Here is a 16,424-nt window from a genome sequence, read left to right on the forward strand (position 1 = left end):
GGCAGCCTTTCCTGCCCCTGCCCCTGTGCAGTGGAGGCCTGGAGCACGACACCTCTCACACAGCCCCAGTGCAGTCGGCCAAGAAAGCCACCGCCACCAGTTGCCCTTCAGATATTCTCATCTGGAAAAAAGGCAGGGAGTTACCCAGGAAGTGTTCATCTTGGTGAAGAACTTGATGTGAAAAGGAGGTGGGAGTCCAAGGGCCGGTAGAGGGTAGTGGCTGCTGAAACCGAAGACCGGTCCTCTAGAGACCTTTTGGGAAAATAAAGCCGAATGGTGCTTGTCCTCCCTCTTCCTCCTGACAGCCACGTCCTGGGAAGCGGGCACCTCTGGGAGCTAGGAAGTCACTAGTGAAGGGAAGGATGAACACAAATAAGACTGAAACTCAGACTCTGCCAGCCACCACCCTGACCATGAATGTGGGCAAGAGGTTCACTTGCTGAACCACATGTGACTAGAGCTTTGGCCACTCCCTGGACTGCCTGTTAGAGAAGCACATATCTGTCATGCCAGCAGGCGACAGGACACTCAGTCATCACGCATGTGCGTGCTCCTCATGTGTGTACACTCTCGTGTGCCTGGAGCTGTACAGTGGTCTCCCCTTGGCCACGGTTTCGGGGACCCACAGACAACCATGGTCCTAAAATACTAAGTTTTTCCAGCCACCGACACCATCTGCTCCTGACGTCCAACTATTCACATCGTCATGGCTGGGTGATCCAGGATCACCTGAAGCAGGTGACCGTCCTTCTGACGTATCTTCAGAAGGTCAACAGCAGCCTAACACCGTGTGGCAATGTTGATTTCACTTCATCTTACCACGTAGGGATGTATCTAACCATCAGAAGAATGGTGGGTAGAATATAGGGAGGTATTTTGAAAGTGAGACCACATTTCCATAACGTTTATTATAGTATAATTGTTCTATGTTATTAATAGCTGTTCATCACTTACTTTGCCTCATTTACAAATTAAGCTTTATTCTGTGTATAGAGAGAAAACATAGTACATAGTATAGGGTTCGGCGCTGTCGGTTTCAGCATCCCCTGAAACAAATCTCTCACGGATAAGGGAGGCTAGGCTACTGTGTTCCAGAACATGCTTTGTCCAGAATGCTGCTAAGACATGTCCCCGTGCCCAGCATTGTGAAATACACTTAGAGTCAAGAATGTTCAGTTAAAATGTTCTGTACTGTTACTATTTCTCAATTGGGACGGATCATCGTGGCCCGGAGAAAGATAACATGGGGGTGGGGTGCACTACACTGTCATGGACGAGGGTGTGTGTGTGTGTGTGTGTGTGTGTGTGTGATTGAGAAATCAGTTGTTGGCTTTGGCAAGGAGTAAAGGGAAAGCCAGCAACAGCGCTGTGATTGAGAAAGAGCCCTGCTTGGGGCTGGGCGTGCCTGCTGTGGGCGCGCGAACACTGGACACCCAGGCCTCAGGCAGGGACTGGGCTGAGGCGGCTCACCTGGGCCCCAGGGTTCTGACACTGCGGGTTCTCATTATGGGGTTTGGAAGGCGATGGCAGTGGGTGGCTTAGTGTAGTTGCCATGATATGGGCCCAGAGGCCCAGACTGCGCGCTGCTGGCTCGAGTGTATAACGCTCCCTCCCCGCCCGCGTTTATCTAGAGTCAGTACCAGCAGCTCTCTCTCCCGCCTTTCACTATGGCCTTAACACATCAACATTCGATTGCAATAGTGTGTTGTCTCTAAGGGGCCTGCGTGCCTCCTGCCGGCCCCACCAACCTGGCTCCTGCCCTTGGCTGCCGCTGTCCACCCTGTTCCTTGGGGCCAGGCCCCTGGGCAGGTGAGGGGCAGAGGTGGGTCGAGGTGGATCCTGGCAGAGGCAGGGAAAGGCCTGAGAACAGGAGTGTGGGTGGGAGGGAAGTCCGTGTTCTGGGCCAGATGGCCCACACACCAGCCAGCCCCTCAGAGCCCAGCGTGGGCGCTCGGGCCCTCTTCCCGGTGCTCGGCTCCCACTAGCCCGCCTGCTTCCCTGTGTCGTGGTGGCTCCATTGCTGGCTCCTGATGGGGCCATGGGGCTGGTGGGAAAGGCCCTGGGTTTGGGAGTAGGGGCAGGGCGCCTTGTCGGCTGGGCCTGCAGTCACTTGTCTCCTGGGGCGATCCCATGTGCCACACCCGCCCCTCAGAACTGCAGCGATGGTCCAACGCAGTAACGTGTAGGACAGTCCTTTGGAAAACCAAACATGACCATGATCACCTTTCATTCATAGACTATTCCCTGGTTTCTCGAAGCCTCTCTTTCTGTGAGGGCCCACCCTGCAGCAAGACTATCGGGAAGACCTAAAGCTGGGCTTAGGGGAAGGTGTGCATGTTGGAGAGCCGCTGTGGTTCTGAGAACATCTGGAAGCCCGGAGTGGGAGCTGGAGCGAGGCAAGGTGCAGGTCTAGCCTTCCTGGGCCCAGCCGTCTTGGGAGCCGGGCCCTGCATAGCTGGACCCTGCACAGCTGCAGCACAGCGAGGGCAGTGCTCTGGCCGAGGCCCAGCCTGTCTGACTGTCCTGGGCTTTCTCCTCCCACCCTCTGAAGTTGGATCCGATTTTGGGGTGTTTTTTTTGGGTGTATATGCCAGCGAGTGAGCAGTACGGGGGTCCTGTCCTCCTACCCCCTGGACCAGGAACAGGGTCTTCCTTGCAGGGGTCTGTAGGGAAGAGGGGCCTTCAGGCATCTGTCTCCACCAGTGCCCAGCTCCAGCTCCCACTCCCGCACCTCCTTCCTCCTGTCACCTGCCCGAGGGAGGGCCTCCTGTCCAGCCAGAGCAGCGGCAACCTGTCTTCTCCTTTTCCCACAGGAAACTGCACAGCGGGATGAAGACGTACGGGTGTGAGCTCTGCGGAAAGCGGTTCCTCGATAGTTTGCGACTGAGAATGCACTTACTGGCTCACTCAGGTAGGCACGGAGGCCTCGACTGCCCCTCCCCGCACCGCCAGCCCCCTCCTGCCCTCTTTCCTCCACTCAGAGAATGGACGTCCCCACTGCCCGCCGGGCCTGGCTCCACCTTGTCCCGTGGGTGCTCCCTCCAGGTTCATGGAGCAGAAAGTCCATCCTGACGCTGTGCTCCACCTTCCAAAGCAGAATGCAGCCTCATTAGCAAAACAGTGGTGGAATTAGGTTCCCGCTCTCTAATGAATCTGACTATTGGGTTCACATTATCCAGGAGCCTTTAATTAAATAGATATAGAAAGGTTGGAACACAGAGCTAGTTACGCGTGCTGTGTTTTGCAAGTTAATTTTACCCCGTTCCAGTGGGGTCGCCTAGGCGGCTGTTGGTATTTTTTCTCGTGTTTGGGCAAAGCTGCTCTGCCCCATTCGGTTTAAAAAGGGGAGAAGCCCTGACCCAGGGGGGCTGGGTGTTCCTGGTGGGAGGAAGGACACAGCAGCCCCGCTGGTGCTGCTGGAGGCCCAGGGTCACCGCTTCAGTTGCAGAGCCCAGCCCCGCCCCGCCCCGCCCGGTCCCCTGCCCGGCCTGTGCATGCTTCCTTCAGCATCGGCGGCACATTTTGGGGGAGAGGAAGGGACTACCTTCTCATCTGGTCTTGCTCTCCCCTCGTAACAGCGGTCAGCGTCTGCCAGCTCTCCCCCAGATTGCTTCGGCGGCTGGCCCCCAGGCAGCTAAGCCTTTGTGAAATGAGCATAGGCTTTGAGTCGGGCAGATGAAGGTTCCATCTTGTCTGTGATATGTGCTAACTGTGGGACCTTGGGCAGATATGCCTTCTGAACCCCGGTTTCCGCATCTGTAAATGCAGGTGTTGCTCGCTCGTATACTTCCTTGTAGTATGAGGTGGTAGAATGTATGTTAAAGGCGTCTGTAGCTCGCTCCCTGGCATACAGTTGCTGTGTAACGAACGGTGATTGCTTCTGCTTCCACCTTCCTCTTTGCCCCAGCTGTGATGTCACCTGGGGCGTGTTCCTCTCACCGCGCTCCGGAGCTCCCGGTCGGTGGCGGGCTGCAGTCTGTCCTCACTCCATCTACCGCCCAGGCAGTCCTGTAGGTGCCGCGTGGTGGTTTTCAGTGCCTCGGCTCACTGCCTTGCCTGAAGGGCCCTCACTCCTTCTCCCTGTCCTTCCCTCTTCCACATCCAGGGGTCGGGCTACACTGAGGGGGCTGTCTGCCTTGGCATGTCCCCTCCGTCCGCCTGTCTTTGTGTGTCCCCTTCCTCCTTCCCCTTGGCCTTTCCACCCCACACCTGGCTCCACTGCCCATCCTCGTGCCGCCTGCCTGCCTGTCCCATGTTGGCCGGCACCCCGAGTCCAGGTGTCCCCGCACTCAGCGTCTGCCCGGTGCTCATGACTCCTTTGTTCTGTTTCTGTTACTTGCATCGTCTGTCTTCTTGCTTCCCTTCAGCTTTTTGCGCTGCTTAGGGTTCAGTGTGGGTGGGTTTCATGAGCTGTCTGCCAGCAAGGCTGTTGGACCTCTGGGTTTGCTCTACCTGCAAACCCCTCGCTCCCTCTGTGTGGAATCACCTTCCCCGTCTTCCCAGACCTTCAAGGTCCCTTCTGCAAGGCCGCCCTTGACGCTTCCCACCCCCAGCAGGATAGTTGCACATTCTTCTGGGCGCCATGTCTTTATCTGGAGCATCTCTGGACACACTCGTTCTTCTTCATATCATGGCTACTTATGGACTTGCCTTATCTCTTCTACTTGGGAGTCAGGGTTAGGAATTTGTGCTGACCATGTGACCTTGGGTAGGAGATGTAAGCTCTGTGAGCCACCGTGTCCCCATCTGTAAGGTGAGCATTCGCCTGCCTCTGAGTGGCTGTGGCTCACATCAGATTCTTAGCGCCGTGCCTGGCGCGTGACAGGTGCTCAGCGTAGGTAGCCTGCCCTTCCCTCTGCTTCTCTAACAGACGGTGAGCTGCTTAGAGACAGGTCTGTCCCACAGACCTTTCACCCCTTCGCTGGGATGTCTTGAAAATAAAATAGCAACGAGGGCTTAGGGAGGCAAGACCACTTGCTAAATTGTTAAACAGTGAAGGCAGAAACCTGGCATTGCGGGGCGGGGGGGGGGGGGGGGGGGGGGCGGTGGTGGTGGTGGTGTGTGTGTTGGATCTCTCCCTCAGATCCTGGTGGCACTAGTCGGGTCTCCCATCTTCTGGCTCCTGCTCTCCTTACTGGATAACAGAACCGTGTGATGTGTAGAGGAGACGTGCAAGATGTTCTTGCTGCCTGTGTTGAAGGCTCCATGCAGGAAGCTGACAGCAAGAATGTTCCCTGAGGGCTGCAATGCAGACCCATTTTGCAGAAGATGCCCAAGGGCTGGGGCTCCAGAACCCTGGGGACTGTTTTTTTTCCAAAGGGGGCAGGTCATGGAGAAGTGAGCCTGGGGCCCGGGTGGGGCCGTGGTGTCCTGGCTTCCCCTGAATGCCATTGCTGTCTCTTGCACGGGCACATTCCTGTTGTCTCCTGCTCAGCAGAGCAGAACAGCACACTCTCCCTTGCTCTGTGTGCTAGCTGTCCCCACCCCCTCTTGGCTAGCATGGGGGTGTTTGTTATTGTAGCTCTGGCACTGGGCCAGGCCTGGCTGGGAGCCAGCCTTGTGGGTACAGTGTGTACAGTGAGTGCTGAGCCAAGTTTGTCATCATACACGATTAATTTTTTTTTCTAATCTGGAAGGGGTGGGGTGAAGGAGGAGGCAAGGAAAGTGTGTCTCCCATGCTTGAGACGAGCCCACATGGAATCCGTGGAGCTGTTATTTGTGAAGGCTGATGGCTCTGGCTTGTTTATCCCTCAGCGTTTCCCCCCTCTCTCCTCTTCTCTCCATTTCCTTAGCCTCGGAAATCAGCCTGTGTGAGTCTGTCAGTGACTAGACTGCTAAATTTACATTCCTAAATCAGTTTTCATTGTGTGGAAATTGACAATTTGTTTAATTAGAAGTTTGCCCTGTAGGAGGCCCTTCCTAGAGACAATTCTTTCTTTCTCTTTCTCTCTCTTCCACTCTCCTCCTTTTTTTCTTTTCTGAGACCCTCAATGGTAGTAGTGAATGTTCAGTTTAATTGAAGCTTTGGTTTCGATTTGAGTGTGTTAACTAGTCAAGTGTTTGCAAGATGTACCTGATGATAACAATAAGTTTAAATGAACCAACATTAACCTCACTCATTAACTAATGAGACTGATCCGGCGAGGCCCCGAATTCTCAGAGGCAGTTTGGGGGCTCCAGGAGGGTTTGAGGACTGGGAAAGGGGCCGGGGCCAGAAGAGTGGCCACCCCTATGCTTTGCGGAGCTGGTCCTCCTACAGCATGAACTTTGGGTACAGGATTGTGGCAGTGAGCGGGGAGGAGCCCAGCCCCTTGGGGTCCCAGGGTCACTCTGCCGTCCCCTTCCTCACACGTGGCTGCCCCACCGCCGCGGAAGCGGTAAGGGTGGATGCTGTTTCTTGGGCGCGTGCCTTATTCTCACTCGAGAGGTGATTCCTAGCTCTGGGGTGTCCATGCGAAGCCACAGCCTCGGGCGGTGACTGCAGTTGGTTCTGCGATTCGCTAGTGTATGGTTTCCGATTGGGTAATATCTCCCACGGCTTGGCTTACCATCCTGGTGGATTACAAGTGAGCACACCCAGAACTGCTGGCCCCTATTTTAGACTTGGCTGTGCACTATTTAGAGGCCTGCATATTTCTGTGGCCGGCTTGTATTCTGGGAGTGCCCTTCATTTTTGGAGCCAGCGGACATTTACTTAGCAAATGTACTTTACCCCGGAGAAGCCACAGCACCCCTGCCCTCAGGGAACAACTCCTGTCCAGCAGGGGAGATGTTTGACTAGAAGGCAGTGGGGAAAGAAGGTAGAGTGTGCAGAGAACCATGAAGAGTTCTGGGAGGCATTCAGAGGCGGAGGGTGGCAGACTTAATGGGTGGTGAGAAGGGGATTCTGAAAGGAGCTGGATGGGGAAGGCCAGCTCACCAGAGTGATATGCATGGAGTTGGGGAGTGTAGGCTGTGTGGTGAGGGTGGGAGAAGGAAGGGATAGAGCAAGGTTATGGAGGGCCTTGAGTAGCAAAACGATATGCATTTTACCTGCATCCCTGGAAAGTCACTGAAAGACGGAATAAGCCCTCCCCGCTCTGGAATAGGAAGGACTGTGGGCTTTTTGATGTAGACTAGGCAGGAGTGTAAGGTTTATAAGAGTCCATGGAGAGATGGCATGACTGGCAGGCTATCTGGGGGCATGGCTGGAGTATAGAGAGGCCGGTGCCTCTTGCACTGGTTGGAGGCACACACCTGCCTGAGAGCCCAGTGCTGTTAGGGGCCTGTCCCCTGTGCCTACTCCTTGCTCCTCTCTGGCCACTGTAAGCAGCCATGGCTATTGAGAAATCTCCCTTGATATACCCCCTTCCCATAGCCAGAGCCACTGGGACAGAACATGGAGCCGGGTGATGATTGTCTGATGCCAGCTGCAGTGTGGGGCGCCAGGGCACACCACCTGGGGCCTGGGTCATCCATCTGGCAGGAAGGGGCAGGAAGGGGCAGGGGAGGTTGGGGCCAAAAACCAGATTGCTTTCCCCTGTTCCGATTGGAAAGAAAATTACAAAATGTTAAAGATGTGTGGATCGTACTTGTTCCCTTTTTCCTTGTTTTTGGAACACGTAAATTTGGGGTTCAGGGTTCTTCTTCCCAAAGTCAAGGAAGGTGGGGGGAGCAGAATAGCTGGAGGAGCCCCTCAGGGTGCACAGGAGGCTCTCAGGACCGGCAGCTTCCTTCTCTCATTTACCTCTCTCCTCCCAGATGAGGTGTCTCCTGAGAGCAAGAGATTGTGGGCTGTCCAGGCAGGCCGAGCCGTGGTCACTTCATGCCCTCTGTCCAGTGAATGTCACTGCTCCCTTCTGGTTAGCTTTCCCCTCCGGGCAGAGCCAGGAGGAACCTTCCTCAGGCCCTTTAACTGCCCCCCCCACCCCCCCGCACGCCTACAGGGGGCACGATGGGGGGTTGGGCAGGATGGAGAAGGGCAGTGTGCGGTGCGGTGTGTGGCTCAGAGGCCCCACCGCCTCCCCTTTGGTCCGTGTGGATGCCAGGTGTGGCGAGGGGACAGGGCGAGGAGCAGCCGCTCTCCGGGGCTCGCGTGGAGCGCTCTCCCTCTCCCCTCCCTGCTCTGACTTTGGCCGGCTTCCCGAACTTTTTCCCAGAGCGGTGTCGTCACTGGCCTGCCGGCAGGTCTGGATGTTCTGCCAGCATTCCAGAGAGTTTATGATCGCTTGCAGATGTGCCTCCAAGAACACACTGTACCCAGAGCAGAAATTAATGCAGGCTTGACTGCTGTCCAAGCCGTCCGCGGGAGAGGAGAAGGAAAACAAAAACTGTTTAATGCTGTTTATAAATTATACACCGGCTGATGAAAAATACACCCCCACCCCCACCCCGCTCACCGCCCCCACCCCACCCTTCCCGCTCTCTGCCTCCAGAACCTACATGGAGACCAGGAGGCCGCGGTTTTGCTTTCTCGCTCCTGTTTTGGCTGGGATCCGGACCCCTGCTGCTGGTGCGCAGCCAGGGTAGTTTTCCCCTTTACCTGATGAAATACACTGATTTTCCCAGCCCAGATGGGGTGGCTCTGGCTTTGTTATCTGGGTTTTTATTTTTTTAACTTTTCTTTCTTGGCCAGGGGTTTTGTTTACAGCAAGGGACAGGTTCTGGGCTGGTGCTGGCTGTGCTGCCCACCCAGGGCAGAAGGCGCCCCTCCCCCGCCCCCGCTGCTGGAGGTGTGTGCCCGCCCCCAACCCCGCCCGAAGATTCCACTTGCGTCAGGCCAGCGAGCAGAGAAAGTTTGGAAAGTTCACGGCAGGTCATTGTATTAAACAGTGTTTCCACCACTTCCCTCCTACCCCTTCACATACAACCCCCGTGTGAAGAGGGGGTTCACATAGCTCCCCCCCCAATACACGTCTCTACCTCCATCTGGTGCCTTAGCAGGGGTTGGGGAAGCTCCTTGCCTCTACCCCTCTGGATCCCAGCCTTTCCCCCTACACTCAAGTCCCCCAGCCCCATTTATTCTATAAATTCGTTCCCACATTATGTCTATCCATTTACATGGCTCTTGTGTTTTTAATACCGCTAATGTTTATCATTTGCCCAACAGGCTCGACAGATTTTGCTTCCTGTAGAGCATCGAGGCTTTAGAGCCCCCTCGTTGCTAAGTAGCAGTCTCCCTGTACTGTAATGGGCTGATTTCGTATTCTGTTCAGCGCTGGATCTTATTTTTGTATGCAAGACAAAGTGTTTTGATGGAGGACGATTGCGGCAGTGTCTGGAGGCTGTTTGGAGTTTTATGGGCTGTACAGTACACTGTGTGCTCTCTGAGCAGAACACAGGCTGTTGAATTTTGGATTGGATTTGTCATTTTCCCCCCTCAGAGAGGAGCCTGTCTCTCTGATAGAACATTACTTTAAGGGTGGAGGGAAGAAAGTGGAAATTATGTAATAACCTTCTCTCCTCTCTGTCTCCCTGCCTCTCTCTCTGTGTCTCTGTGTGTCTCCCTCCGTGTGTGTGTGTGTGTGTGTGTGTGTGTGTGCGCGCCTCGCTCCTCCTTTGGTTCTTCCATCCCCACCCCCTGTCATTCCACCATATGATTTTGTGGAGCTGGATGATGGCATTATTATCAGGAAATGATTGGCTCTAGAGAAATCGGCTCTGTGTATCAGCTGCTTATTCTCCTCTCTCCCCTTTCCTCTCCGGTGGCTTCCCCATCCTCCCCAGTTCTGGCCGCTTGGCTGCTCTTGTTTTTCCTGAGGCCCTAGGTGGGATGTTTGTGTAGGACCCGCCCAAAGGTAGGGCCATTTTCTTATTTCCAGGGCCTTTCACCTTCCTTTTGCTTCCCAGACATGCACCCACCGCGACTCTTTGCTGGTCATCCTCTTCTCTCCTCAGCCCTCGTGCGCCGGCCCCCTGACCAGGCCGTGCCTGGGCCCCAGTGTGCGGGGCTGTGCCCCAGAGACCAGATCCAGCCACCCACAGCTGCTGGCAGCGGCAGTCATCCTTGGCACCTTCTCTGAGCTCCCTGTGGCGGCAGGGGCTCATTGTCAGCGTTGCCCTTCTCTCCTGGCACCTCACTCCAGCTCTTCGCCCCTGTCCTTGGTCCGGTTAACCTAGGCCTTTCCTTATGCCCCTGTGTGTGTCCCACCTTCCTGCTTAGGTCTTCATGTGTCTTAGTCTCCATCCGTCACGGTTGGTCTTCTCCCCTCTCACCCCTCTCAGGTTCTTCTCTTGGAAGTTGGGTGGGGATTGAGATGGGGAATGAAATGTCACCGTTGGGGGCGGGCGGGGTACTGTTGAGCAAACACCCTGAGAGCTCCCAGCACCTGCGGCCTGTGTGCTCTGTCCCTCTGTCTCTCAGGGACCAGAGCGGGGCTCCCTGGCTTGGCTCTAGGTCCCTAGTTTCCTTAAGTCGAGCTGAATGTGGTCATGTGGATGAGCAGGACTCAGATTTGCAAGGTCCTGTCGGCCTTTGCTACTGAAAAGCATGTCTTGTGGCGCTTGTTCAAGGAGGTCTATACCGAGCAGAGCGCCGAGCCTGCTGGCACCACGTGCTTTCTTCACCGTCACATGCCATGCCTGGCAGTGCCTGGCACACAGGCTCTTTGGTAAGTTTTTGTTGAATAAGTGAGTACCCTTTACTGAAGTGTTTGCGCTCTGGGCACATCATACTTTGGTCGGCTCGGAGACTTAAGCAATTTCGGGTGCCCTCTCTCAGAAAAAGAAAATGGCTGTCCAGCGTTAGAGCCCCTCCCAGGAAGTGGGCTGGTGTAAGGGCGGGGCCTGGAGCCCCAACTGAGATACCTTCAGGGAGAACAGGCCTTTGTGAGCCACCTGAGGAGCCGCCAGTGCAGGCCCCACAGCTGGATGCCATGGGGACATCTGCTCACTGCAGGGCCCTCAGAGTGTGGGGCAGACCTGTCCACAGGCCTCAGGCCTGCTTTCTACTGGGGCCAGGACAAGCCACCCCACTGTGGGAAACTGCTGCTGGTTCCAGTGGACCTGGAAGCAAAGCTGGCCAGTACGGGTAGACCCGAGGCCCCTTCTCCCCTGAGCCACCGGCGGATAGAGACACATGGCAGTATCTGGGCCTCCACACTGGCCTTCCGTGACTCTCCACAAACCCACTCAACATCCACCCCTCTCCTGGGTGCTCCCCTTGCCTGGGTCTGTAGGCAATAGAGTTGTTTGATGGGGGCAGAGCACTAGTCTCCGGGTGTGTGCACGTGTGTGTGTGCGTGTGTCTTGGCGAGGGGTCCTGGGGGTGATGGGAAGTGTGCGTAGACTTCTAAGGGCCTGTTCTCCGGAGCTTCCGGATTCAGACTCATCCGTTAATGAGTCAGCGGAGGAAGCAGGATTGGATACTTCTTTGGGAAGGACGCTACTTACTCCCTGGAAGGTGCGGAAAAGCTGAGATTTATGTTCCTAGAACCGCGGGGTGGCTGTGTGCGTGTGAGTGCGTGTTGGTGTATGCACGCATGCGAAAAAGGGAGTGTGAAGAAGCGTTTACATGAAGTACTCAGAATTGTTCCTTTGCGGTAATGGCCCCGCACAGACCATTACCTTGCAGATTTAAAACTAAATGAGCTCATCATATCTAGCGACTTCCACCGACATTCATGCTTGATTGCAAAGCCCATGTTACCTTTGAATTTCAACTTCATTGTTATTAATTCTCAGATATTGGGGGTGCAATTCCCCTTATTGGATTCAACCATGAACATGTTGATTTTTGTGTGATGGATGGGAATGTTTTCAGCAGGACCCCACAGAAGAACCTTTTCATTTTCAAAATAGCCCGGTGACCTCTAGGGCTGCATCTGGAGTTCCCGAGGAGTCCAGTGCGCGGAGGTGGACACGGGTTGACTCTGGAGGGGGCTGAAGTTTTGCATTTTTTAAGTTAGTGATTTGAGTTTCCCATGAATGATCCTGTGTTCTGTGCAGTACTCTGCGTTTTCATAACTGTCTCTTTCACTTTGGGTAAAGGAAGGGAGGGAAGAAATAGCAGCAGCAGCAGCATTCTGTGGGCAAAGGAAGAAAACAAGAGAATGGGGCAGAGAACAGGCTAAATTTAAAATTGTAATTGGCTGACTTCCACTGGCTTGCGGGTGTTTTAATGACTCATAATAACTTCATTTAAAACCAGCTGAGCAGAAAATAGATTGGAGAGGAGCCTCGGGCCATTATGGATTTGTTTTTTTTGACAAGCTCGGTTTTCAGCAGCCAGGAAGGCTCTCTCGCTCGCTCCGAGAGGCTTGGCTGTGCTCTCTCCCTCTCTCTGGGGTTGGTGGTCTGCCCGGGAGAGGTTGTATAGAAACCGGGGCTGCTTTTTTTTCACCCCACCCCCTTCCCCAAACTGATTATAAATAGATGCCTTGAGGTATTATTTTAGCATCAGTACGATTTTTTTTTCTACTTTTGATGTGGTAAATGGAACATAAATAAAATTGTTTTTGAAATGACTGAATTAATTAGCTAGTAAGGCAGCGACGATGCATACCATACATTTTCTTTGCTTGTTGCCCTCATTCATTTTTGGGGGCGTTTCCCATTTTTCCCGGAGTCCCCCTCCTCTGCCCCACCAGCCCCGCTTCCTCCCAGTGTGGACCGGACCCTTCGAATGCCGGGCCCTTTTATCCGGATCTGTAGGACTTTGACAGGATTGGTTCTGCCCAGCTACCCAGTCAGCTCGAGGAAGCACGAGTGCGGGGAGCTGCCAGGAAAGGTGCCTCTCGTCGGTCTAAATAGATCTGCCCGATTCCCATGCGAGGGCGGGCGCCGGCGGCGAGGGCTCCTTTTTCTCTTCTCTTTTTAAAGTCGGCCGGCTCACTGTGGATGCATCTGTCTGGACAGAAAAAGGGGCCGCCCCCATCTGATGGCTCGTAGCTATTTATCTACCTGCTCTTATGGCACCTGTCACCTTCTTTGTGTCATGCCGTTTATTTGCTTGTCCTTTTTCGCCTACTAGGTCTAAGCTTCCTCAGAATACATGACTTACTCCCACCTCCCCCAGACCAGAGTAACCTGCAGGGTGTTATAACTCGGTCGTTTTTTGAATAAACCACTGGGTGAGGGGGTGAGGGGGTGAGTGTGTGGATAGGCACCTGGTAGGGACTAGCTCTGGAGCGCTCCCCTACTACCTTCCAGCCCCGGGCGTCAGCAGTCCGCTGGGAAGACCAGGATCAGAGGCAGGGCCTTACTGGCAGCGTGCTCTGGTGCATGCCCACAGCCTAGCACAGGCAGGCTCTCAGGGACCATCTGCAGAATGAATGAATGGCTCGGGGTGGACAGTAGGGAGAGGGAAGGAGGGAGGTGCCCTTACGTTTACCGGTTGCCTCCTGTGTTCCAGGCATGGTGCTTGGCGCTCCGCATGTCTGAACTAACCTAATCTGACATTGACTTTAGGAGGCAGATATGTTGATTTCATTTTGCAGGTGAGGACACTGGACTTAAGGAATTGAAGTAACTTCCTTAAGCTCATGGCCAGGGCTCTCTGCCCCCACGCTCTCTTGCTTTCCTGGTATGCCATACTGTTGAACCTGGCCCGAATGCTTGCTCTTCTATATGTAGCGATAGCTCATGTCTCAGAGACTGGGGAGCTGAGGGAGAACAGAGAAGGTCCTGGGGCGGGGAGGGGCAGTGCAGCACTCGGCCAGTGCTCAGGGCCTTGCACCTGGGCCACCAGGAGCAGTTGTATATGTTTTAGCCTCTCCTGCTCCGCCAGCTGCTCACTCACAGCTCACATTGTGGTCATTGTGCACCCCTCTGCCTTGTAGGGCCGGGTAGGATGATTCTGGGAGCTTTGCTTGAGGGTCTGTGGGTGAGTATTTGGCCCTCTCACCCTGGCAAGAGCTTGGCTGTGTCCTTTCCCCACTCCTGCTCCCCACCATTGTCCCTGAGGGAGGAGGGGCAGGGCCAGATGGTGCCCGTGGTCCCTCCTGCCTGGTGACCCAGCTGGGTGCTCTGCTCCGGGGGGAAGGGGTGTCTGTGGTGCTGAGTCGAGAGGGAAAGGGGCTGCTGTGTCCCAGGAATGTGGGCGCCGGGACGGCTTGGGTTGTCACTAGCTCCCGAGACTTCCAATGCCTCTGAGTAAGACTTGTAAGAAGGATCGCGGCCTTCCTGACCTTGTGGATGCTGCCCAGTGAAGATGGACCACTTGACACGAGGTTCATACGTCTGTTCTCCAACAACCGCATCTTCCCAGACAAGTGCTGGGGATGCTGGAGCCTTCTCTGGGGACCAAGTCATCCACCAAATGGGAGCCAGATGGGGAAGGTCGGGCAGCAGAGCAACCTCGATGACTGCTCGGGGTCACTCCATGTGGCTCTCCGGGGGGAAAACTGTCCACGAATGAATTCATCAGTTAGCAGTTATGAACTGAGGGCCAGTGGCAGGCAAAGCCAGGCAGGACAGACGGGCTGCGGCCAGCCAGGGCCCTCACCTGCCAGGGGCTGTGGGCAGGCTGAGCGGGTGGTGTGAGCCCCCGGCGAGGGGAGGACCATGCCAGGGTGGGTGAGCTCACCGTCCTCACAGGGGAAGGAGTGCCGCCGAGTTCACAGGGAAGAGGAACTTCCCGGACGGGTGATGCGGGCCGGGAGCTCCGTGGGATTTTGATGGGCTCTTTCCGGCCAGAATGCCCAGGTGGAGCTTTGTGGTGGGAAAGGGACCTGCTTTCCTGGACAAGAGGGAGCAAGAGCTTCTTTGAGCTGGAGTCAGCCAGGCAGGCGTCTGCTCGCTGCTCCTGCTCCTCTGCCCAGGCGGAGCCCAGTGTTTGAGTCCTCAGAGCTCTAGGACAGTGATGGCGAACTCATGACACGTGTGTCAGAGGTGACACGCGAACTCATTTTTTTGGTTGATTTTTCTTTGTTAAATGGCATTTAAATATATAAAATAAATATCACAAATATAAGTCTTTGTTTTACTATGTTTGCAAATATCAAAAAATTTCTATATGTGACACGGCACCAGAGTTAAGTTAGGGTTTTTCAAAATGCTGACACGCCGAGCTCAAAAGGTTCGCCATCACTGCTCTAGGAGGTCCGACCCTCCCTGCCTGCAGGTTCACAAACACTGCCTCAGCGTGAACAGTGGCCCACAGCTGGCCCTTCCCTGTGAGGTGTCCACAAGACAAACAGTTGGGAAAGTGAGGCTTAAAATTAGATGTAGATCCAGAGTATTATTATTAGCCTTTCTCATCCATGACTTGATGAACCCCAAGATATGTCATGAGTGCCCAGGGCTCCCCGAAGCCAGGTTGAGGGAAGCGCCTTGGTGAGGGTGAGGCTGAGGCCTGGGACTTGGCTGTTCTGGAGGGAGATGGAGGGGCAGGAGGGCTGGCACACTCAGGGCCCCGGGCCATGTTCTTGGACCACACGAATGGAGCCCCTGGGTCTGTCTTTGATGAAGGACCTTCCCTGTAGGTGGGAAGCCAGGGAGAGGGGTGGGTGCTTCTGTAGTTAGGGCTCCCTTCCTGGACTCTCCTTGATTCAACCTGACAAGGACGCGCCTTCTAGACTTTTCCCCTATTGTTAACATGCTCCCCCACCCCCACTTTTATTGGGATTCTTTCACTTGCCAGGGAAAAGAAAAAAGAAAGCAAGCCCTACACTTTTTATTAGGTGGTTGGAATAAGAAGTCTTCTGGGGTAGTTGGATGAAACCTCCGCAGCTCTTACTATTACAAGCTAATTGAGCACCGCGAGCTCATTGGCGGCTGCAATGAACATTTTGCTGGAGTAATTATGCAAGGCCACAGTCGTTTGCAGTAACAAGGTAACTCCAGGTACAGAGAGAACTCCCTGAAACTCTGGATTTGCTGGAGTCTTCCTCCATCGTCTCGTTAATAGGAGCCCAGGACAGACAAAGGCCCAGAGACCAGGAGGCTGCTGTCCGTTAGGGCCTTCTGCCTGAACGGCCCGGATCTCCTGCTCCCTCTGTTAGGGCCTGATGGGAGCAAGCCGGCCACCTGGGAGAGCCATGCTGGGCCACTTCTGCATTGATTGAGATTTGGAGTCCAGAGCCAGACGCTCTGGAATATAGGATGGAGAGGGACAGGTGCAGGCTCTGGAAACCTGGGGACAGCTGACCGGGGGCAGGGAGACTCACAGGCCAGTGTCATCGTATTTGACCAACACGCTTAGAGCAAGGCCTGACCACAGGCAACAAGGCCAGAATCACCCGTTCTGTCTCCACTGGGAACTGTCCGTCCTGGGTGGGTGAGGCGTGGGCCTAAACATGGGACCAGGACAATTCCTGGGGCTCCTGTCTATCCCAGAGGACTCTTTATGGTGACACTCTCTTACACATGCTATCCTCCCCCCTTCCCCCCAAGCATAGAATCAGAAGATGGGAGCCTGAACCTACCATGGGGAGAAGGGGGTCGAGGGGGTGAGGTCCTGAGCAGAGTGGCTGGGCAAGGGCCTCTCAGCGCCCTCTGGCAGGGGC

The 16,424-nt window shown here is 54.9% G+C and overlaps 1 protein-coding gene across 3 annotated transcripts in view; it reads left to right on the forward strand.

Annotated features, from left to right (window-relative positions):
• ZBTB16 (zinc finger and BTB domain containing 16) overlaps positions 1 to 16,424 on the forward strand; it is a 185,484-nt gene that overhangs the window by 89,789 nt on the left and 79,271 nt on the right. For all 3 annotated transcript variants that reach the window (XM_070426081.1, XM_070426082.1, XM_070426083.1), the window contains exon 3: positions 2,814 to 2,911. In XM_070426081.1, the coding sequence (XP_070282182.1) occupies positions 2,814 to 2,911 (98 nt within the window). The remainder of the gene's footprint in view (positions 1 to 2,813; positions 2,912 to 16,424) is intronic.

The sequence above is a fragment of the Myotis yumanensis genome, unplaced genomic scaffold (genome assembly GCF_028538775.1).
Source record: "Myotis yumanensis isolate MYYU_CA2020_CCGP unplaced genomic scaffold, mMyoYum1.0.hap1 SCAF_10, whole genome shotgun sequence".
Lineage (NCBI taxonomy): Eukaryota > Metazoa > Chordata > Mammalia > Chiroptera > Vespertilionidae > Myotis > Myotis yumanensis.